The sequence below is a fragment of the Trachypithecus francoisi genome, unplaced genomic scaffold (assembly GCF_009764315.1).
Source record: "Trachypithecus francoisi isolate TF-2019V2 unplaced genomic scaffold, Tfra_2.0 Lachesis_group4, whole genome shotgun sequence".
NCBI lineage: Eukaryota > Metazoa > Chordata > Mammalia > Primates > Cercopithecidae > Trachypithecus > Trachypithecus francoisi.
In genome coordinates, this window is record NW_022681469.1 from 46,971,398 (window position 1) to 46,996,614 (window position 25,217).

Consider the following 25,217-nt stretch of genomic DNA (forward strand, 5'->3'; position numbering starts at 1 on the left):
TTTCGGTGTGAAAAAAATCTTTATTTCAAAGTAAAATGCACACAGTCTCATACAGCAGATAAAATCAGTGTTACTGCTCTCAGACGTTAAGGTTAGCAACCTTTCTGGCATATGCTAATTCATCGTGAACTACCAATAGCTGAACTGAATGGCTTTTAAGTACAACTGTAAGGTCTCATGGCATAACTCCTTTTGTTGATGCCGGTGACAGGATTTGAAAAGCTACATTCCATTAAAAATTAAAAATACAGCAGCTTTTCCAGGGAACTAGATCCCAAAATTGTATCCAGAACTCTTGTCTAAGATATTAAGTTAAATATCTTGTATGTATATATCATTATAGTAAATCAGTATTTTTGACAACCACAGTGTAAGAAATTAAACTTTGGCTAATAGTTTTCCCCATCATGAAATCAAAGTTTTTTGCTGCCTTCGTAAATAAATTATGACCAATTATGACATTACAAACACTTTATACATGTTTACTGATTTACAGAGAATATTTAATAATCAGAATTCACCAGTTTCAATACTGTACATTAAATTATAAGCAATATAACTCCTACTACAAAAGTTATCTAAGTTAATCCAAGATAAAAACCATCTCTAGAGTTTAAATACATTGAAATAGAAAAAAAATAGAAATTAGAAAATAGGCTTCAAGTTCTGAAAATCTAGAAGAATTCTCCAACATCTGCTCTCTTATCTCGACATTTGCTTCTAGCTTTGGTTCGAGCTTTGAAGGCTGCAGAGTTATATAAATGCTGAAATGAAGAAAAGGAAAAACATGCATCAGTAAGATTTAAGATATTCTTATAAAACTGAAAAAGGGTAAAAGTCACAAAGAAATGAACTAATTTGAACCTATAAACCTTTAAATGTTTATAAAATACACACAAAGAATGAAGGAGAAAAACGAAGAGTTAATGGGGGCCAGGTGAGGTGGCTCACACCTGTAATCCCAGCACTCTGGGAGGCCAAGGTGGGTGGATCACGAGGTCAGGAGATCAAGACCATCCTGGCTAACATGGTGAATCCCCGTTTCTACTAAAAATACAAAAAATTAGCCGGGCGTGGTGGCACAAGCCTGTAGTCCCAACTACTCGGGAATCTGAGGCAGGAGAATTGTTTGAACCCGGGAGGCAAAGGTGGCAGTGAGCCGAGATCACACCACTGCACTCCAGCCTGGGCGACAGAACTACAGTTCGTCTCAAAAAAAATAATAATAATAATAAAGTTAATGGCTATTCCATATTCAGAAAAGCACTAATCAACTTGCAAAACACCAAGAAAATAAGACAATTTCAAAAAACAACAGTGAAATAAGAACATCAACATTTAGTTTCATCCAAGAAAAGACAAATCATGACTAATGTGGAAAATAGTCTTACTTGGCTAAAAACAAGGAAAAAAGTGATGAGGTGCCTTTTTAATACCAATTAAATTTTTTAAATTATAAAACTTGAAGGTGTCAAATCTTTGTGTAACAACTACGTGTCTTCATTCATTGCTAGAGACAATTTAAATATTGTCTCCAATATTAGAGTAACTTTGGAAGGTAATCTGGCAATACATTATGCAGGAGATGTCTTCAAAAAAAATTATTCAAAAGAGGAAAGTATGTAAAAATATTAATGTTTCTTACAAAACTTAAAATGCCATACAAGAAACAACTATGTGGATATAAAACTGATAAAATATGCAGGTTCTATAAAATGTAATTAAACACTTCACACCCACCAGAATGGCTATAATTAAAATAATTATTAGTGAGGATGTGGAGAAACTGGCATCTTTCTCCACTGCTGATGGGAATGTAAACTGGTACAGCAGCTATGGAAAAGACTTTGGTGGTTTCTGAGAAAGTTAAATGTAAAACTATCATCTGACCCAGCACAATTCCACTCCTAGGTAATACCTCCCAAAATTGCAAACAGCCTTTCAAAAAAAAATTTTGTATGTGAATGTTCAGAGCAACACTATTCACAATGGCCACAAGATGCAAACAGCTCAAATGTCCATCAACTGTTACAATGGATAAACAAAATGTGATATATATCCATACAATGGAATATTATTCTGCCACAAAAAAGAATAAAGCTCTCTGATTCATGCTACAACATGAACTTCCAAAGCATTATGATAAATGAAAAAAGTCAGACACAAAAGGTTGCATGCTATACAATTCCATTTTTATGAAATCTCCAGAAAAAGTAAATCCACAGAGACAGAGAGCAGATAAGTGGCTGCCAGTTGCAGCGGGTAGCAGAAGGGAAGTGACTGCTAATGAAGAGAGGATTTTCTTTTGAGGTGATAATGTTTTGGAACTAGAGTTGCACAACTTCATGAATGTAATAAGTACCACTGAACTGTATACTTTAAAATAGTCTGTTATGTGAATTTCATCTCAACACAAAATAATATATACAAATTAAGGATTTCTGAAATGTAGGTTCGTCGTGGTGGCTCATGCCTGTAATCCCAGTACTTTGGGAGGCCAAAGTGGATGGATCACCTGAGGTCAGGAGTTCGAGACTAGCCTAGCCAACATGGCAAAATCCCGTCCCTACTAAAAATACAAAAATTAGCTGGGTGTGGTAGTGCACACCTGTAATCCCAGCTATTCAGGAGGCTGAGGCAGGAGAATCGCTTGAACATAGGAGGCAGAGGTTGCAGTGAGCTGAGATTGCGACAAAGCAAGATCCTGTCTCAAAAAAAAAAAAAACAAACCAAGAAATGTTAAGTAAAAATGATACTAATTACTATTTAATGCTACAAACCCTCTTAAGTTTCCTCATTTGTAAAATGAGTCTGGTACTTCACTTAGTAGGCTATAATCTGATATAAAAGGACTATGTAAATCCTTATTCTTGAACATAAAAACTCCATAGAATAAAAAGAAACAAAATATGAACATCATTCCTATATTAAGATAGGATTATACGTAAAATATGTATATACATATTACATTTTAATGTGTTGTCAAAATATGTTTCATAAAATGAAAGAAATATACCTCATGGGCAAACAAGCTGCAATATTATTTACTCTGTTTTCCTTTTGAGACAAGGTCTCACTCCTGTCACCCAGACTGACATATATATATGTGTCTGTACATATACAAGTATATTATGTGTGTGTATATATTTATACACATGTGTGCGTATATATATATATATATATATGCGCCCCCCCACTCTAAATGCTTTCTATATTTTTAGTACAGCTGTTCTATATGAAACATCATGAAAAACTAAAACTCCCAAGTATAGGCAGACACAGGTAACTTGGTGAAAGCAGACAGAATCAAAGCTTTGGTGCACTTAGTTTTATTAAAAATAAAAACAAAACCTACCCTTTCAAAACGAGAAATCTTCATCGTTTTAAGTGTTGCAGCATCAAGCATCACTGGGGGTCCAAGTTCAAATACATTTCGAAGGAATTCATTTGACTTATGTGAAAGAAAAAGGGGTACAGCTCAGTATTAAACATTATAGCTCTTATTCACCAGATAGAGTGACTCTGATTCAAACAGAAGTTATGTGGAACCTACAGATATAAATTTAGATCACTTATTTTCTGTTTCTCAATATGAGAGCAAATTGTTTTCAATGCCTTGAATCCAAGAAAGCTATGTCAAGCTATTTGCTTTGATACAGACATCGGTAACAGTCCACCCAACTTTAACAATACAAAGAAAAAAAGGAACAGCTTCAGATTTATTCAAGTCTACTTTCAAAAATAAGTTTACTGTTTTCTAACATGTGGAAGCACTCTGGATACCTAATTCATTTCAAAAGCCAATTAAGTGAGCTACATTCAAGACTGCTCCCTACTTTAAAAGCAAATATTTAGAAAGGATGAGACTTACCTGTAAGTGGTACTGCATCCCTGATCCAAGAACCTCCTTAAAGGTGTCATAGGTGTGTTTTTTTACCCAGCAATCAATATACATGCGTTCAGGACCAAATTTAATGGTTTCTGTTGGAAAATCCCGTTCCTAACCAATGGAAGAACCAAAATTACCACAGGCACTAAAATGGCCCAAAGGGATCTTATGTAAACACAATTTCTAAACAGCCATATACGCTGAGATAAATGAACAATATGGCTTAAACTGATACTGTCATACCTGAGATGTAGACAAACTATTGCTATCCTGTATGTAAGGGTATAGAATTGGTCTAATTTTGATAAACTTGAAGGCTCAACTGAGTTTCAATAACTATTAAGGCAAAAAACCACATTGTTGAGAACACCTTTAAATTTCAACATGTCTCAACAAACTTAAAAAAAGGTCAGGTGTTTTTAATGGCCTAGGATGGGAGAGGGAAGAAAGTTGCAAACAGTCAGGAAAACACAATGGCACCACAAACAGGGGGTGGTGAAATGATGAGCAGCAGGGATCCAGGGAAGAAAGTGAGGGTAAATAGGGTTAACTGACCAAGCAAAAAGGAAAGGTCCAGCAACCAGAGGGCTCCAAGAGGTTCAGGCTAGGTTTATAAGAAAATAAGAGGTAACACTAGAATCTAAGATTTAGTAATGGAACAATTCTGTCAGAAGACCATTTCAAAGGTATAACCAAGGGAGTGCAGCCCAAATGACACGGAAATAAAAGTTAGATGGATAAAGAAAAGTCAGCTGGAATAGTGGCAGAATTTGTTAAGAAAACTGGTTACTTAATTCTTTGGTAAATCATGACTATGTCAGAGCAACCAAGAAGGAAGAAGCTGACTGCCACAGGGAGAGGAGAAAGGAGACAGAACTTGAAGGACAAAACCACTCCACCTGCCTTCCAGACATCTACCTCAGCCCCTTCTCACTCAGCAGACAAAGTATATAATGTAATAGAAAAGACCATCAACTCTAGACAACACAGACAGGCAATTTGCGGGCTTGTGATTTCATCAAGTAACTTAACCTTGTTGAGTCTGTTCCTTTGCCCGTAAAATGGGGCCATCTTTACCTACACTGCATGAGGGTTATTACAGGTGTAAAAGAGGACATGCATGTGAGGCAAACACAGTGACCATCTGGTGCATAACATCAGCTCAAAAATAAGTAAGTAACAGCAGAGTTATCTTATTTTAACCTTGTTTATTTCAGAAAACATTAAGGCACCAGGAAAGAACTATTTCCCACCAACCCTCTATAAAGTCATCAGCATCCTTACCTATTATCGTCTCTCCTGGTGGTAACAGAGATAGACTTCTGTCCCTCCACAATTCAAGGTTAATCCCAATCTTTTACATTTATAGTCAATCCTCCATATCTGGTTGGTTCTGCATCATGGATTCGACCAACCATGGATTGAAAATATTCAGGGCCAGGCGCGGTGGCTCAAGCCTGTAATCCCAGCACTTTGGGAGGCCGAGACAGGTGGATCACAAGGTCAGGAGATCGAGACCATCCTGGCGAACACAGTGAAACCCCGTCTCTACTAAAAAATACAAAAAACTAGCCGGGCGAGGTGGCGGGCGCCTGTAGTCCCAGCTACTCGGAAGGCTGAGGCAGGAGAACGGCGTAAACCCGGGAGGCGGAGCTTGCAGTGAGCTGAGATCCGGCCACTGCACTCCAGCCCGGGCGACAGAGCGAGACTCCGTCTCAAAAAAAAAAAAAAAAAGAAAAAAAGAAAATATTCAGAAAAAAATTGCAACTACACTGAACACGTACAGACTATTCTTTCTTTTCACTATTCCCTAAACAATAAAGTATAACAACTATTTACACAGCGCCTACATTGTATTAAGTATTATAAGTAATCTACAGATGATTTAAAGTATACGTGCATAGGTTATATGCAAATACTACACCATTTTATATCAGGGACTTGAATACTCAAATTTTGGTATCTGAGGGGGATCCTGGCACCAATGCCTCATGGATACTAAGAAACAGACTACATTTTCAGATGCTCCTTCCTCTACTGGTTCCTTCTCCATAAATTGTCTCTATTATCTAGAACAAAACAAAACAACAAACCTTCCCGCAATCCGCCACTACATTCCAACTATCAACTCTCTTCCCCTTCCCATTACAGCCAAGATTTTTAAAATAGTCAAGGCATACCATCTTCACTTAATCACTTCTCACTTTTCAATCCACTTCAATCTGGCTTTTCCCTCATCAGTCCACTGAAGCTGCTCTTATAAAGGTCACTAAGGATCTAATCGACAGACCTAAGTGAAACGGTTACTCTCTCACTTGACCTATCTGTATACAGGATCGGGCCACGCTCAAAGAGCACAGAACAGTGGGTTCAAATTTCAGCTCTGCTACTTAACTATTCTTTATTCCTTTGGTCCCCATTTCTCCTTTAAAAGGAGACAATTCTATTGCTTAAGAGGTATAATGAAATAAAATAAGAAAACTATGGCAAAACACCTAAAATATTAAGTGCTCACTGATTTGAGGAATGCATGAGCCTCAAGAAAGGTTTTAAATGAAAAGAAATGGTGTGGCAGCCACTACGACACCTAAGATATTTACATCTCCTTTGTGGCAGTTGAGCAACTTTCATTTAAAAGACCCATCTGAGAAGCTGGGTACTCCAGAAAAAGTTAAGTTCCAGTGAAAAGAAAAAGAGAAACAACCCTTAGCAAGGTTCTGAGGACAGGACTTTCTCAGGCAGGTGCATCGAAGCAGAGGCTGGAGAGACAAGGGAGGTCCTGAGATGAAGAAAAGAAGGTGGGCAGGTAGATCACTATGGGATAGGAATGGCTTCCATTTAACAGTGTCTGAGGAATGCGCAACAAGGGGCTGTTAATACTGGTGTAGGCTGAAATGTCACTTGTGTCTTCCTCTGAATAATCAGTACTGAGTGCTATGGTTGGCCCAGTCTGAGGGCCAGTAGAGACTCTTACAGTCTACTACTCAAAGGTGACGCATCAGGGCAGAAAACTTGAAATCAGGTCCATCCAGAAAATCTAGGACATGTCATCATATTTTTGAAGACTAGAGTATCTCAAAAAAAAATCTAAATATAGGAATAGTTTATAGTTACTTAAAGAAAATGGCTTACTTTAGAGATACTGCCACACTAATTATAAGACTAATTTTAATTCTTAATATGGATACTTGCTGTAGTTAGGTTTTTTGTTTTTTAGACTATAATATCCAGAGTAAATATAAAATACTACTAATGTGATAAGTCAGCATTAACCAAAGTATTTAAATCCCAAAGGATCTAATTTGTATCCTAGATTTTACTTTTCTAAAAATAGATTAAAATTAAGAAAGTAGGGTACATGTAAGAATTCACTGGAACATATTAAAACTGGATCTGGTGTGGGGTCGCACTATCTCCAGTTTAAATTCTCATTTTAAATTTTCACACACACATCAAATTGAATGACATTTTGAAGATACTCTTAAAATAACTGCTATATCAGATAGCAATAATCTAAGAAACACACACTTTAAATCCAAAAAATATTTACCTGGGTTACCAAAAACAATTATTAAAGTTTTCAGTTTTCTCCAGTGAGACTATCTTTTGTCCTATAGTTCATTTTAGCCATGCATTCTAAACCAATTTATTTGTCATATAGATTGAAACAGGTTTGAGAATTATAAAAGAAATTCAAGCATCAGATAATGATTTTAAGTGGCCTTGTTAAAATGCTGGGTTTTGTTATTTCGGTTTTTAGCCTCCAACTTTCCTAGAAAGATCATGAAGACCTCTGGCACGGTGGCTCACACCTGTAATCCCAGCACTTCAGAAGGCCAAAGCGGGTGGATCACGAGGTCAGGAGTTCAAGACCAGCCTGGCCAAGATGGTGAAACCCCATGTCTACTAAAAATACAAAAAAATTAGCCGGGCGTGGTGGTGGGCACCTGTAATCCCAGCTACTCAGAAGGCTGAGGCAAAGAATTACTTGAACCCGGGAGGCGGAGGTTGCAGTGAGCCGAGATCGTGCCACTGCACTCTAGCCTGGGCAACAGAGCGAGACTCCATCTCAAATAAATAAATAAACAAACAAACAAAAGACAATGAAGCTGGGTTGGGGTCTAAGGGGTAGGCAATAACTTACTAAATTCACAAAAAATACTGTACACTAAGAATGTATATGCTAAGCACCACTGTTTAAATGACACACCAAGGTCAAATACATTTCTATCACTATGAGTCTTCTGATTTAAAAGAAAAAAAAAAACTAAAATAAAGTATCTTTATACATCAGCATTAATTTTCCTTTGAAAAAAACAAAAGTCTTCACTTACATTGTTAAAAACCTGCTAGGCTGTAAAATGAGATATTATTTTCAAAGGTGAAATTCAATCAACAAAACGGCCCAATTGTCAAGTTCAGCCTGAAACAATCCAATTTCAAAATGAGAAGCTATTACAGCATTTAAGAAGCCTACCTCCACTGCCCTCAGGACATCTCTGAAAACTGACCGCTGCTTTCTCTTGTCCACTTTGGCCCGATGTTTATTTCCATCTGTTGCCAAGGCCCTAAGCATTTGCGTCAAGGACTCCATGTCTTCATAAAAAAAGTCCTGGTCAAGAAAAGCAATTTTGTTTCCTTTATTGTTTTTCTTTTCTGACCTCATATAGAGCTAACAAAGAACAGTCTACCTTTGGAAAATATCCAGTTGCATAGGGCAATGTAAATCTTCATGGTGTTTAGGGACTAGGCACACATAAACACATATTTTCATGAAATAATCGAACCCAGAAATGCTGACTACAAGATGATGTACTGCAGCAAAACAATTAACATTTCTCTTCCAAGTACATGCATCCAACAAATACTTCCTGTGTTCCCACCATATATGAGACATTACTGGGATTTCGAAATCCTGTGAGAGACAGATATACCAATATAGCTTCCACCCTTGGCTTCCCAATCCCCAAACCAAACATTCACAGAATTCCAATTATTCTTATCCCAAAGGCATAAAGCTACTAGTAGTGCTTTTAAAGTACCTACTTTCTAATTTACTGCCATATTTCAAATAAGCAATAAAGCACATAATTCAGGTGATTAAATTATTTAAGGCAAGACAAGTTTTAATCCCTTTCTGGGGCACAGCTGAAAAATGTATTGAAATTTGCTGTGACCTCAAGCAGATTACGGGCTTCCTCATCACAGTTAACGTGGCTATGCATTTAAGAAGTCTCTTTTATTTGTGGTGTTTTTATTCCCTAACTCCATTTTACAACCACACTAAAAACTAAAAAATGAGTCAAACTTATTTAGCTGATCAAAACTAGAACAGATAACTTCTTACTAAGAAGCCAGGAGATGGGCAATCTCCAGTTCTAGTTTATTCATACATTTTTAACATTTATTGCATTAGAGGTTAAGAATCATTTAACTTATTCAATTAAAATAACAGCTCTTCTGGACCTTCTTGGTTTCTTTTAATGTCTAAAATGAAAAGGATTATTACACTGGTGAAAAATAAGCTTGAAATTAATGTGACAGATATTCTAGCTTTTAAGTACATAAATATCTTCTTGTCATATTTCCAATTACATATTCTTTTTTTTTTTTTTTTTTTGAGACGGAGTCTCGCTCTGTCGCCCAGGCTGGAGTGCAGTGGCCGGATCTCAGCTCACTGCAAGCTCCGCCTCCCGGGTTTACGCCATTCTCTCGCCTCAGCCTCCCGAGTAGCTGGGACTACAGGCGCCCGCCATCTCGCCCGGCTAATTTTTTGTATATTTTAGTAGAGACGGGGTTTCACCGTGTTAGCCAGGATGCAATTACATATTCTTAACTATTCCAACAAATGTTTTCCTCTAATGTTCCAATTCAACCTCCTTCCTATATCTAAGTTAGAAACAATACCCATTAATAAGATGCAAAGTGGGTATTAAAATAGACCAAACTGTGTTTAAATTCCAAAGAATCAGCTTGCATCATAACAAGATGGGAATAATTTTATTTATAAAAAACAAGTACATTTCAGGGACTAGCAGTCTCTTACTCATTTTATTGGCTACTTGTTCTTTTACAGTATTCTAAATATATGTGTGTGTATATCTGTATATGTAAAGAGTTTTTTAATTTGTATAGAAGAATAAATCAAAATTTAAGAAAATTCTATACATTATTTTAATTTGTTCTAAGAAGTGAGAATCACTGCCAGTGATTATCAACTGGGGATGTTCTTATTTCCCACTGGACATTTGACTACATCTGAGACATTTTTGGTTGTCACAACTAGGAGAGGGGGGTGCTATCGGCACCTAGTGGGAGAGAGGCCAAGGATGCTGCAAAATATCTTTCAACGCACAAGACAGCCCCCCACCCCTACAACAACAAAATATAATCCAGCCCAAAATATCAATAGTGCATGCTGCGGCTGAAAAACTCCACTGTAATATAATCTTAGCAATGGATAAAACCCAATCAAGTTTAGTTTGTGAATCACCAAGTTCAATATCCTATTAAAACTTGAAAAATTAAATGCTAAGTATTTTAGAAAAAAAGGCTCTAGAGAGTACTTGGGCATTAAAAAGAAAAAAAAAAGGAAGGAAGGAAATAAAAATGTAACATGTAACTAAGAACAGGCCATAAACAGCTTTCAAAAGCCTATTAATTGGAGTTTAGGATAATTATATAATAGAGCTGTACCACTCTGGGGCAAATAAAAAATGAGCTCCCAGAGACATAAATAAATTACCTTAATATTCTCTTATCAATAATAAAAAAAAATAGCAGTCATTACTACACAACAGGGTCAAAAATCCTAGATTAGAATCTCAAATCTACTACTCTCCACACTAAGTTTTATAAATTATAAATCTATCTTATCATCTGAAAAAAAGATAATATCCACCCTCTCCAACAATGGTTGTAAGCATTAAAAATACATAAAAATAAAATCCCCAATAAATTCTGAAGCATTAACTATTATATCAATATTCTAGATTTGGAGGCATATAGAACTCACATTTTTTTAAAAATCTGTGTAGCAATCACAACTGTATGAGACAGTTTAATATCATACCTAAGACACAGGTTTTGCAGTCAGAACATCTAGGTTTGAATCACAAGCATCCGCCACGTAGATCTATACAACCTGACAGAACTACATTAGCAATCTCAGGCTCCTCTTATGTAACAGTTATTACCACCCACATCTCATAGGTTTATTATAAGGAACTATTAGAAATATATAAAACATAGGACATAAACATCCATTAAGTTATAGATCTTACTGTTATAAATAGCCTGTTTGAATCTAACACAATAGAAATACAACAAACTGGTCAGCTGAAGATAATTATTTCAAAGCAAAATAAGTTACCAATTAAATGGTTTCAAAAGTTGAATGGAATTAGGATGAAATGAAATCAAAGAAAATTTCTGCAAAAGTTCAGGCAGACAGGGTGAGATGCTTAAGGTCACAAAAACTAACCATTCCCCAAACTATTATTTCTATACAGAAGTCACTGAAACCCTCATTATAAACAAAATAAGCTGGGTCTTGGATAGCTAAGTATCAAGAAATCAAAATCATACAAAAGCCTAATATTAAAATAATACTTGAGGCCAGATAGTGGCTCTATATCTATAATCCCAACACTTTGGAAGGAGGAGGGAGGATTGCTTGAGGCCAGAAGTCTGAGGTTGCAGTGAGGTATGATCCTGCCACTGCACTCCAGCCTGGGCAACAGAGTGAGACCCTGTCTTTAAAAAGACCCTAGATTTCATTTTTGAACACCCTATAACTATCCCCCAACCAGCACCCACATATAAAAAGCTTATTTAAAAAAAAAAAAAAAAAGCAAATAAAAACACTAGGTTCTATTTTGTAACCCAGTTCATTTTTGCCCTTGGACAAAAATTCAAGTCAAATGAAGTATGTCTGGATGAGTTCTCCTGGTTATCTTGTGTAATTTATTAAGTTAGAGAAAAGATATGTGGGTTTGTACGTGTGTATGTATATATATGTATGTGTCTATACATATAATGTTTATACAAACAAATTCAACACATATAATTAAAACTGCATTATGACTTCATTTTAAAAATGCATTTCCAAGGAAAAAAACGAAAAGAAACTGCCATTTCTGGCCAGTAGAAGAATGTAAGTTTAAAAATTGGGACATCCGGTTTCCATGCCTTGAGGTTAAGAAGGTATTAACTAGCTCAGTAAAATTAAATTAATTGCTAAATTTGAGTCCAATTTCTCACATAAGGAGAATTGTTACCTACTGACAACATTAACTTACTTTCCATTCCTACCTACTATCCCTCCAACAAAAAGAGTGTAGGGGAGGAGAGAGTCCCTTCACACACAAAAATTTTAAGACTGTAAACTTTCTTCACTACAGGCCTAGAATGGAATGTGAATGACTATACACGGCAGAACTGTATTCATCCTGTTTGGGACTGTTCACTGTTAAATAACTTCTTTAAATACAAAAAAGTTTCATTCTGAAAATACACTCTTTCTCCTTAAATTAAAAAGCAGCTAGTAAGTAATTCAAGGTTGGCAATAATATCTCCTATTTAGTTACCCATTTCCCAAATGTTTAGTTTTCTTATTGGATCCTTCACAGATTCAGTGTGAAGGAAGTCAAACCTGCTTCTCATTTCTAAATATCAGCACAGTATCTGAATCACATATCTTAAGAATAAATTCTCCCTTCCAATGGTAAGATTTGAGGCATTCCTTTATCTTAGCAATCCTTAAAATAGAGATGACAAATTAAGGCTACCAAATGACCCAGTTTGCCCAAATTAAAGGATTTCCTGGAACATAAGATGGTAAGCACTAAACCAAAAATAGGTACAAAGCAAACTGGGTCGGCTGATCAAACTATCACAAACTCAAATCCCTTCGAGAGCCAAGCCATGGTAACTAACATCCGTGAGTGAACAAGTGAATGGGTAACTGCAAAGCACATGTCCCAGTCTAATGAGCAGTGTTTCTTTCCATCTTTGGCTTAGAGAAGTTACTGAACCCATCTCATCCCAAACCTATGATGACTTAATATTTTATTCATTTGTTTGATATTAATTATGAAGTATCACACGCCTTCACTAGCTTGATATATTGGGTATCTGAGAAATCCAAGCAGTTCCATACAGATTACACTAGAAAAAACTCTCTCCATGAGCATCCCTAAACTGCAGTTCTACAGACAGCAAAAATTAAGTATAATGAAGCACAGTCAAACACTGCTCTACCAACCCCTACTGGTTTCCGCTCTCTAAAGTATTATACCACCATTGCCAAGAAGCAGGGAAATAAATCACTGGGTTCTCAAGCTGGCCACGTTCCAAAGTTATTGTCCAATTCTCAATTGCAAGGTAATGATGGAACAATGGGCCTTGTGACACAAGCTTTTTCCTCTGGCCAGTTAGATACTTACACTCTCTATTCCTCTGGCCAATTCAAACAGAAGTGCCAAAGATTCACCAGCAGCTATTCTCATGTTTACATCATCACAAGAGAGGAGGCTTGGAAGCTTATGGAAATGCCTAAAAAACAGTTAGTCATTACTATGTGAATACAACCAATTATGTCCACTAAATGTTGCTTTTATAAAACATGAAACTAAAAATACATACATCTCAAGCTTTTTCTTCACTTCATTGATTGGGCATATGGTCAGCAGTAGTGTCCATGCAAGAAGCGAGCTGATATGAAGCACTGTATTAGGGGTGCTGCAAATAACAGTATTGTCTTTCTCTTTGAGATAGGACTTAGTGAAGATATTTTCAAAACATTCCAGAGTTGAGTATAGTTCCTAATGCATAATAATATGAAGTAAGATAACCACCTTAAATTAGAAATAACCACAGATAACTAGAATCAAAGGTTTTTACTTACAGTAATGTCATCTGTGGCAATAAAACAGCAAACACCAAAGCAAGTTGCACACTAAAAAAAATATATATATATATAGACATTAATGATTTTATTTCTTATTAATTCTACATCTTCCTGCTTTTATAATTCAACGTGAAAATGTTCTCAGCAACACGATATATTAGGTCCCAAGCATTGTATATAAAAGAGGTGAGGAGAGAAAGAATACTGAACTAAGATCAAAGGAAGTGCATTTCAGTTTAAGCTCTGCTACCAAATTCACAGCATGACTTTAACAAAGTAATTCTGTTCTTCTTCGGTCTTCTATTGATCCATAAAATCAAAAGCATGCAAAAGAATTACATAATTTCTAAAACAATTGCAGCTCCATAATCTATGATTTAAATTACTGAATTAATTTTATGAGTCTATGTCAGTAAAGCATTCTGAAAGGGTGAACTATCCCCTCGTTTCCTTTCTGTATGCTTTACAGGTGCTTACTGGATCATTTCAAACTTCAACTGTAATTCAAAGATAGAAAGCTCAGACATATGGATAAAGAAGCCTGCCCTCTCTATTAAAAAGCCTTTAAAACACATTACAATTCCACTGGTTTTTTAGCTGCTAAAACTATCTATATTCTTTTGTCCTTATCAAGACTCTACTATGAAAACTTCTAAAAGAAATCAGCTTCCAAGAAATAAGCACACAGGAGCAGAAATTTCATAAAACCTAAACAGCTTCTTCAAACTTCCCACCCAATTAATTAATTAATCCCATTAATTCAAATTTCACTTATTCTGGATTACGCTGAAAAGAGGCTGGGAATCATATAATTGCCTTTTGTTTGCGGAGGGGAAGGGCTAAACAAAAGTGAGTACACTATATGATTAGAAAGGTAAAGCTTATCGAATAAAACACTTAGAACACAACACTTACACAAGCCATCTACCTGCAACATAAACAGAAGCCTTCAATTCTCAGAAAATTTGTTTTAACAAATTAATCCGTATAAAAACAGAATTTGTAATCTGAGATTTATTATTCTCCATTTCCCCTTTCTCCACATTTTGTTACTAAAATTCCCTCATGTTGTTCCAAGTAAATTAAAGCTTTAAGTCTTTAAAGTCATCATTGGCATCAGGCCCAGGTTTCAGTCAGTTCTGTTCCGGTACTATGAGGATATCTGTGATATTAATCTGCTTGGTGTCACTATTTTATTTTCATTATATTATCCTGGTAAAAACTGAACACTGTTAAAATTTAAAAGTAGCCGAAGCATTAAAGGAAATTTTCAATCCATAATCCCTTCTGCTAAGTAAGCAGCAGAAGCAAGGCTACATGGTTCCTTTTGATGACTCTAAGAAAAACAGCCAATTAAAAACTAGAACTGGCTGGGTGTGGTGGCTCACACCTATAATCTCAACACTTTTGAGAGACTAAGGCAGGGGGATCACTCGAGCCCAGGAGCTCAAGGCCAGCCTGGGCAATACAGCAAGACCCATCTCTACAAAAAATTTAAAGTGGGCCAGACATGGTGGCACATGCCTATAGTCCCAGCTGCTCAGGAGGCTGAGGCAGGAGGATAACCTGAGCCCAGCAGGTGGAGGCTGCAGTGAGCTATGATTGTGCTACTGCACTCCAACCTGGGTAGGAGAGTGAGACCCTGTCAAAAAAAAAACAAAAAAAAACACCCTAGGATTGCCTCAATTTAATAAGGATTCCATCTGCTAAACAGGGAGACTAACGTTTTTTAAAAATTCACAGCAACTCGGAAGTGTGAAAAAGAAAATGCCTTTAAATGAACAAAAAACTCGCATACAATCAAAATTAAGTGACTGCTCCAAAAATCTACCCAGCAGAGTGTCTTCTGTCATTCTAGTACGAAATTATACCCATAGCTCCACATGATTTAAAAGTTGCATATATTCACCCAAAAAGAAGAAAAGAAAAAGTTAAGTAGCAAAAGCTAATTAAATATTTCAGGATTACTAACTACTGGAGGGCACGGAGATTACTATGAAGTTGCCAAACTCCAATTTCTTTGCCTCCAGGGCAAACAGCTAGACTATTCCCAGCTTCCATATGGCTGGTAAGCCAAGGAACTAGATGCAAAAGTGACATGCTCTGTCTGAGTCTGTCACCTAGCTAACGTGGCTGCCATATGGAGAGAACCTAGAGGTGGGTGGAGCTGCAATGGAGGCCTGGGGTTCCAGCCAATTTGCATTGGGTGGTGATGATAAGAAGAAGAAATACATTTTTACCAAGCTACTTAGACAAAGATTAATGTCACTTAAGTAATACTAATAAGGAAGCTGATTCGGATAATCAATATTAAAAGTATTAAAATGTTTCAAGCTTAAACTGATTCACTTGTTTAAAAAAACAGTTTAGGATCACATGTTATTTTTCCAAATCCACTAAGACCACATCAGATGTTTCTGTGACAAAGTAAAACATGTCCATATGATCATTTGTATCACTTATTGCCACACTAAAAACAAAATATAAAACCCCCAAAACCCAAAATCTAAAGTCAAGTGTTACAAGAGGTAAACATCCAACAATCAGAGAATGAAAGCTTTCTCAAACCCCAAAATTGGAAGACTATTTCGCAAGTCAGAATTTCAGAGTTTCCTATGTCTACCCAAATCCATAAATATAAAATTAGCAGCAGTGTCTGGCTTTGTCTCCTAGGCTACAGTTCAGTGGCATGATCATAGCTCACTGCTGCCTCAAACTCCTGGACTTACAAGATCCTCTCTCTTGCCTCAGCCTCCTGAGTAGCTGGTATGGTACTATAGGCGCACCATGTCTGGTTATCATGAATAGACAGATCTACAAATGTAAATATCTTATACTTACAGTTTGCCTAGCCTGGATACTAGCCGACCCATCACAAATGATTTTCTTTAGGATTGGTCCAAGAGTTTTCAAAATCTCTTCACTTTCAATGCCAGGGCCCAGCTGAATACAAAGAACAGATGCTAATGCTGCAGCTGCGCGTTGCTCATCACTCTTACCTATAAAAGCAGCCAAGATGCAATCACGATAGTCTTTTCAGTAGACTCACTTACTAAGACAGTAATTTCCCAAATTTGATCAATGACAAAATAGCATTTACCATTTTTGAAACCCCATGCTCCAGGCTTTGATGCAAGTTACAAACTTAGGCTAAAGAGCTCAAACTATAGAGACAGACAGACCTCAGTCAAATCCTAGATTCCACTTAGTAGCCAAACAATCATCGATTAATTACTCTTATTCTCTAGGGTTCCTCATCTGTAAAATGGAGATTAATATCTATCTTAAGGGAGTATTTTAACAGTTCAACTAAATGTGTTTCAAGCCAATTTTTTGTCTTCAAACTCCTTAATGTACTCATATAAACAGTGCTCAAATTGCCCTTGAATTAATCTCCTAAGCATTTCAGGTGTACACAGTCCATCAGGTAAACCTTCAGGGTTTCCCCACCAACATTTTTTTAAAATAAATATGGGATTAAAAATAACTCTTTAAGACCATAAAAAATACATCTATTAACTTTTTTTTTTTTGAGACAGGGTCTCACTCTGTCACTCAAGCTGGAATGCAGTGGTGCAAAAAATACATTCATATAAAGGTAAATATAAATTAACTCTTGAGAACTGTATATACCACAGGTGAGGTGTGGGGCAAATACTAACCTTAAACTATTACCTGATAAATTAAAAATGTAAAAAATATGCAAGCTAAAATGGAATTTTTAAAGGTCATCTAGTTCAACAACCATTATAGCATACAGTTTGAATGTAAAACACCTTTAATAGAGCCATTGTGTTACCTTTAAAAAGTTGGATCTGCTATCAACTATACCAATAACAAGATATATAAGCTTAGATCCATCTCAGTTTTCCTAGGCCTTTCTTTATTCTATTCAATGGAAGAGGTGAATTTGATCAAAGGTTTCACTTACAACAAAATTTTTTACTCTCAGGTAAAATGAGAAAAATAAGAATATAAAGCTTAGTTCATTCAATTTTTTAAAAGTGCATTTCTACATTTTTGGTGCTAGAATATTTTGCTAATAAAATAATGATAGTGGAAGATAATTATTTTCATAATGTTCTTACTTGGCTAAGTTGGCAGACACCAAATCTTGTTTTGTTTTATTTGTTATAATAGAAACCAAGTATTGCTTTGTTGCCCAGGTGGTCTCCTACTCCTGGCTTCCAGCGACCCTCCCACCTCCATCTCCCAAAGTGCCAGCATTGGAGACGTGAACCACCATGCCTGGTCACAAGTCTTTTTAAATTTGGTGGTCCTAAATCTGATAAGTCTGGTAACACTGGACTTTAAGGTCTGACAACATTATCTTTAAGATCTCTCTTTGGTCTTAAAAGTTCTATCACTGTAACAACTTGAATTCCAGAATTTCTATTACAAAGTTCTAGAATTCAAGTATTCTAAGGGATATCCTGAAAATGATGTAATTTACAGGTATAATCAATGTTTGATATAAGTGCAAGGGAAAATGAGCTAGATGTCTGACATACACTTTCAAGCTTTTCTGGTAACAAGAGAATGACCATAACCTCTACTGATACAAAAAAGGATGATGACAATCTACCCCAATCCTTCTTAGTTTCAAGCTTTTTTTTTTTTTTTTACGTAAAACAAAAAGTTCTAACAAGTCTCATTTTGAACTATAACAAGATGGTGTACTCCTTGACTATTAGAAAATTTTAAGAGTGGACCAGTGTTACAGTGCTATTACTGAATGTTACCAAAAAGAAGATAACATACTTCTTATTAGTTCTATGTCTGTGACTCAAAAATAAGGGCATTACCTTTTTTCAGGCAGCGTTCAATGCTATCAGTTAAAGTCATTCTTCTTTCCAGAATAAATTCATACAGCATTTTTGAAGCCAGTGCATTTTTAATACCTTCAAGAGCTGCTTGCCTTGTCTTCGCACTATTTAACACCCAATGTAAGAGAAAGAAGATCCAGTTGGAGTATATAATAAATAACTTTTTAAAATCTTATTTCCTTCTAAACTTTATCTATGTATAGATTTTTTAAATCTAATTCTCATCAAGTTCTAACCATTTGTCAATAATACAATTTAATTTCCATCTATGACTCACCTTATTACACAAAACACTGAAGGCCGCTTTATATCATGGCATTTTTTTAGTTTGATTGCCACAACTTTAAATGCCTACATAATATTTTATCGTTTCAATGTATGAGTATAGTTTCAATGTATTATTTTCCTATATTACATATTTTAAGTAAATTTACACTTTTTAAAAAACTATGAACGTCTAGAGTTGCATCTTCAGGGCTTTTTAATTCTATTAAGGTCAATTCTGAAGCTATAGTGAAGAAAAACAATCTAGCTTTGACATTTTTTCATATCATAACAACATTAGTGGACAAGCAGCTTAAAGCAAGTTTTCATTATCATTTCTAGTTGAAGATTAACTTTTAATTCAACAAATTCATTTATATTATAATCAAATAGAGTTACGTATGTGCTGTTATGCTAGAACAATTACTAATCTGACTCAATCTAAACTCTAATGGCATGTTACCACACACATTGAAGTCCAATGGAACAAGAAACATGATCCAAAGTAAACAAATTAACCTTCTGGAAAAATAGATTGCTATTATCTGAGAGCTGCACAAATTATATATATGTAAGGTAGCTGATTAGAATCACACAGAATAATCCTTTCTCTTAGCTTTTGACTAAGATCAAGCATAGAATACACAAAAATGAGTTTCCAGTATTGCCTACCTCTTATCCAGGGTCAGGTCAATTAATCCTTTCAACTTATACTCTAGGTCTTCTTGAGTTCCTTCCTCATCAAGGACTTCTGGTCCTAAGAAATAATATAAACCAGCCATCATAATGTCAAAGAAAAAAAGACAGGGAACAATAGTATACCTTAGCTACAAGAATTCCTCCACCTGAAACATTTTATCTAAAGTCGCAAATTTAAATGTAAAACTCATACCATCTTCAGCAAAACTGGAAGGATCACTATAACCACTGCAATGGCTCATTGTTTCAATTGATGCATCTTCATCACTAAAAGGTTGAACATTTCGATGCTGGCCACCTATTAGGTAAAAGAGGAAAGAGATAAGTTATTTTATTGGCATATATCTAAATATTTAACTTTGGAATTTTTAAGTTTACTTAAGAGAAATCCAGTAATAAAACCACAGACTCATATAAAAAGAGATAATTTTATCACAAGTGAACATACTTAAATATTCTTAAACTAAGTCAGTTCACCTAATACGTATTTCAAAGCACCAATGATATATCAACTATACGCATCAGTCCTCTAACAAGAGGCATTCTTTTTTTTTTTTTCTGTCCCTGTCGCCCAGGCTGGAGTGCAGTGGCGCGATCTTGGTTCACTGCAACCTCCACCTCCCGAGTTCAGGCAATTCTCCTGCCCTAGCCTCCTAAGCAGCTGGGATTACAGGCAAATTTTTTGTGTATTTTTAGTAGAGACAGGGTTTCACCATGTTGGTCAGGCTGGTCTCGAACTCCTGACCTCGTGAACCATCCACGTGACCACCCACCTCGGCCTCCAAAATGCTGAGATTACAGGTGTGAGTCACTGCACCCCCAGCTGAGGCACTCATTTTTTTATGACATCAAAACTGATAGGAAGGTGGGTGGTGGCTCCCGCCTGCAATCCTACCACTTTGGGAGGCCTAGGAAGGTGGATCACCTGAGGTCAGGAATTTGAGACCTGCCTGGCCAACATGGTGAAACACCGTCTCTACTAAGAATACAAAAATTAGCCCAGCGTGGTGGTGCATGCCTATAGTCCCAGCAACTCGGGAGGCTGAGGCAGAAGAATTGCTTGAGCCCAGGAGGCAGACGCTGCAGTGAGCCGAGATGGTGCCACTGCACTCCAGCCTGGGCAACAGGCCAAGACCTTGTCTCAAAAAAAACTGATATGAAGATGAAAAAATTATTTCCAGGCCATGATTTCAAATCATGAAGACAATGAAAACAGATCCAAAAATAGAGTGTTGTATCATAGATAATCATAAGAGTAAGACAAATACATTTTCCAATGAGAATGCTGGGCTTAGCAAACATGAACTGGTGAATAGGTTTTTAGGTTACACATGTCTTATGTTAAGGGGAATTAAGGAGTTAAGACAGGGTAGTTTTAAAGACAACTTAAAGTGAGAGAAGAAAAAAAGGCTTAAAATAGAAGTTTTGGTATTTGATATAGTATAAAAGCCTATTAGATAAACTACCTTTAAGGGAAAGGTTCTATACAACGTGCAAGAGTTTAAAAGTACCAATGCTGGCTGGGCGAGGTGGCTCACACATATAATCCCAGCACTTTGGGAGGCTTAGGCTGGCAAATCACCTGAGGTCAGGAGTTGGAGACCAGCCTGGCCAACATGGCAAAACTCAGTCTCTACTAAAAATACAAAAATTAGCTGGGCCTGGTGGCAGGCACCTGTAATCCAAGCTATTTGGGAGGCTGAGGCAGGAGAATCGCTTGAATCCAGGCGGCACAGATTGCAGTGAGCCAAGATAGCACCATTGCACTCCCTGCCTGGGCGACAAGAGTGAAACTCTGTCTCAAAAAAAAAAAAAAAAAAAGTACCAATGCTGTTACTAAAAAAAATAAAATCTTTTTAAAAACTAGAATCTTTCCTTCAACTTCATTAACTTCAGGAATAAATACACAGTCACTTAGGGATTTTGCATTAATAAAAGGCCTGCCAAGTCATGCACTACAATCAGCACTGAGTTGTCCCAAATTCTGCCCTAAAAGTGACAGTGAGTCACCTGATTAACCTCTGAACCTAATTCCCTTTCAGTAAAATCAAAGTTCCTAGTTCCTATGTTCAAACGTCTCCACCCTAAGGGTTTTGTTTTTTTTTTTTAATGCTCCAAATTTAAGCCTGTTACTGTTGGGCTGGATTTTTTTTTTTAAAGGAGTTATCTTTTTTTAAAATCAAAACAGAGAATTTAGCAGATTTTTAAATTAACACAGCAAACAAGTGGCCTTCAGATTTGCTTGCGTGGTGCAAAGTGGTAAACCATAAAGATTAAGTAATGAAGCCAAAATCTCAAAATTTCTTAGAGTGCTTAGGACAGGAATAAACAAAGACCTATGACATCATACTCTATTTCTGGATCTATCTTCCTCGTGTTTATGACTGAAGTCATGGCAATAGATGAGTGCCATCTGATTAATTTTATTAACATTTATTCACAAGTCAATTCACAGTTTTTCTTTTTCATAGCCTATTTCTGAGAGTATTCCTCCTATGCAGCTCTTACTCTGGTCCCTTAACTCATTAGTATTAATGATTTCTAAGATTTGAGGGAAAGAAAAAAAATACACACATACAAATATCAAGAAAAAAAAAACCTGCATGAATGTCTGATATCTAGGTCAAACTCACCCACGCTGTGAGCCTAAGTACCATGAAAGAGACGGCACTCTAGGTACATAAATTATTTCTAGAGGGCTTACTAACAAGGTTTTGTTCTTTCTTGAAAACATTCTCTTTAAATTAAGTGCTATAACATACCTGTATAAAAGAAGTCAATTTTATTACCTTCCTAAAACTCTCCACTAACATAAAAAATAGTCTAAATGGAAAAGTCATTAAAGTAATAATGACAATTTGGTTATATAGTGGAGACCTCATTTGAATCCCATTTCTTCTAGATGTCATTTAAAAATACCAATTAAGTAAGTGGCTTGTAAGTAAGCAAAAGTTTGTGTAATTTTCCATCTCTTCTACTCAACTATTATTTATTGTTTATTAAAGACGTAAAACATTCACATGGGACCAAGTTAAAGTTTCAAAAAGTAAATCTCACCCCATCCCTTTCCCCAGTTCCACTTCTGAGAGGCAACCACAGTTAACAAGTTCTAGCACATACTTCCAAAGATATTCAAAGCATGTATTGTGTTATAAATTAATCAAAGAATAATTTTCCATTTGTTTACATATGCTAAAATTCAGTGGTGAAATGGAACTTTTCTACTAAAATAGTGAAAAGGTAGCAGCAATAAAGTTGATGAAAGGTCACAAAAGAGCCTTGAGGCAAAATTTAAAAGGCAATCCCCGCACAGCCACCAGAGGCCTGCATAGGTACTGTAAGCACAAAAAGGGAAGGAGGCTTGCCCAGAAACTTTAGACAGGAATAAAGGTTTGTGCGTGATCTAGGCCATTACTAATATCATTACAACTTTCAAACTTTAGCTTTCAAACTTTTCCATTTCATCAACAAAAGAATAAAAGAATAAAATAAATATCTTCCAGAAAGAATTAAAATGTTTGATTCAGATGAGGAAAAGCTGAAACACAGTGGTAAGAAATATCCTCAGACCAGGCACTGTCCCAGCATTGTGGGAGGCTGAGGCAGGAGGATCCCTGGGGACGAGGGACTTGTGACCAGCCTGGCCAACATACACCTTGTCTCTACAAAAAATGTAAAAAATAGCCAGGAATGGTGTCACATGCCCATAGTCCTAGCTACAGAAGGCTGAGGTGGGAGAATTGCTTGAGACCAGGAGTTAAGACGTTGCAGTGAGCTATGATCACACCACAGTGCACTCCAGTCTAGGCGACACAGACAGACTCCCTTCCCCTTAAAAAAAAAAAGTATCCTCAATTCAAGTAAAGCAACCAGAGGCCACAATAAACTAATTACATATTTTACATCTTGATAAAGAATGAATTTCATCAACATGGAGAGCATTCAAAATAAAGAGGCACCTAAAAAAATGGAAAAGATTGCTGTTTTAAGAATCCCTCCCTATGGTCAAGTATTAAATGTTTAATACATGATCACGAGTTTTTGAGCTTTCTAAATGCCAGTTTCCAATAACCTTTAACAACATAACCCGCATATTTACTTTTCTTGTGAACAAAGGCATATCGTTCTGAGTGGCAGCCGTGGCAGAGTGACAACTGTGTTCAAAAATACCTAACGGCTAATAGTTCCAGTGCGATAACGTCGGAGAATACTCCAATATTTAACTCCTGTTTAAATTACTAAATAAAATATTACCCAGGTTATTTAATACTCGATTTGAGTTTACTGGGGTCTCTCCTAGAAGGGCCTTCCAATTCCAAATGGAATCCTTTTTCTTAACCATATGGTAAGTAGAAAACCATAAATTCAGTTAAGCACCTACCCATCCCACCCAGGAAAAACTTCAACTTCGTAGCGAGGGCACAATAACCTCAACTTTTAGCCAACTGTAACCTAAGCTCCCCAACACCCTGCCTCTCTGGGGCTCACTGCAGAGAACATATAGAATGCAGCAGGAGAACAAAGGAGAACGCGTTTCTTTCCCCCGTGAGCAGGAGGTCGCCTCGGGTGACCGCAGAGGTGCTAGAGGTTCGGGGCTTCTGCAGGTGCCAGTTAGGGGCAGGAGCACAGCCTAGGGGGGAGAAAGTGGTCCCCCCGCCTCCGTGGCCTCCGCCTGGCCAGGTGGACAGGCGGGACGGAAAACTTCCCCGAAGCCTCTGCGTCACCCCGGGCCCACAGCGCAAGGCCCACGCCGCGTGACGCAAGAGCCCGTCCAAACCTGCCGGACATTTGGCATCCCAGGAGCTCCATACTGGAGCCGGGGGCTCAAAGGCGGCCAGTGACGGCATGGACCCAACTCCCTGTTCTTCCCCACCCGTGGTCAGGGAGAGATCGGGAGAGATCGCCGCAGAGAAAGGAACTGAGAATAGTTCCTTTCCCGCCCAGCTCCCGGTCAGCCCCTGTTCCCACACACTCTCAGGCCCACGGACCCATTCCTCCCCGCCCCCACAGCCGGTGGCCAAGAGTCCGGTTCGCACGCCAGATCTAAATCGCGCGAGGAGTGGCGCCCAGGGCACGCTGGGAATTGTAGTTCAGTGGCCAAACCACGCACCGTGGAAACGCAAACGTGTAGAGCAGAGAAAGAACTACAACTCCCACCGTGCCCAAGAATGGGAGACTCGCCAGCCCGGCCGGCAACCGGGATGCCGGCGGCGGGGATACCCCTTACCTGCTGTCGCCGCCGTCGCTGCAGCTGCTCCTGAGCCGCCGCCGCCAGCACTGCCACCGCGGTGGGGAGTGTTCCGCTTCTTGTTCTTCGGCATCGTGGGACGCCCGGTGCCGCCTAGAGTCGGAGCTTAGCGAGGATCAGCCGATGGAGCTGCACTTTTTACTCGTGCGTCTGTGCGGCGGGCGGCTGAGAGGCGAGTCTTCGGCTAACAACAGAGGCGAGAAACGGCGGGGGTAAGAGTGGGCGGTGGCGGCAGCAGAAATCCCCGTGAAGAGCTGTGATCGGAAACGATACATGTTTCTCTCTAGCGCGGGAGCTAAGGCGGGGCAGGCGAGGCCTCGACGCCTTAAGTAGCAAGACCGCCGCCTGACGTCACCATGTGGGCGGGACTTGATCTCTCCC

The 25,217-nt window shown here is 37.6% G+C and overlaps 1 protein-coding gene across 5 annotated transcripts; it reads right to left on the bottom strand.

The window, feature by feature from the left end:
* IFRD1 (interferon related developmental regulator 1) lies at positions 1-25,165 on the bottom strand. 5 transcript variants are annotated; one of them, XM_033194720.1, is made up of 13 exons: positions 24,816-25,165; positions 19,782-19,886; positions 19,562-19,646; positions 18,605-18,729; positions 16,641-16,798; positions 13,797-13,847; positions 13,535-13,713; positions 13,336-13,444; positions 8,367-8,501; positions 3,872-4,000; positions 3,356-3,451; positions 2,609-2,704; positions 1-764 (listed from the first exon to the last, which is right to left on the bottom strand). In XM_033194720.1, exons 1-12 carry the CDS (start codon positions 24,907-24,909, stop codon positions 2,621-2,623), a joined length of 1,350 nt encoding a protein of 449 aa, XP_033050611.1. In that variant the 5' UTR covers positions 24,910-25,165; the 3' UTR covers positions 1-764; positions 2,609-2,620. The 5 variants fall into 5 exon arrangements, with proteins under 5 accessions (XP_033050611.1, XP_033050610.1, XP_033050612.1 ...); XM_033194719.1 differs by lacking the exon at positions 2,609-2,704; XM_033194721.1 differs by lacking the exons at positions 2,609-2,704; positions 8,367-8,501.
* Positions 25,166-25,217: the final 52 nt, after the last annotated feature.

What these genes read in the sequence shown, in the direction of transcription:
- IFRD1 (XM_033194719.1), bottom strand. Translation starts at nt 24,909, where the DNA reads ATGCCGAAGAACAAGAAGCGGAACACTCCCCACCGCGGTGGCAGTGCT. An exon ending in TTCCAGTTTTGCTGAAGATG is followed by an intron (nt 19,647 to 19,781) that starts GTATGAGTTTTA and finishes ATTATTTCTTAG; the next exon opens with GACCAGAAGTCCTTGATGAG. An exon ending in TGAACGCTGCCTGAAAAAAG is followed by an intron (nt 16,799 to 18,604) that starts GTAATGCCCTTA and finishes CTGCTTTTATAG; the next exon opens with GTAAGAGTGATGAGCAACGC.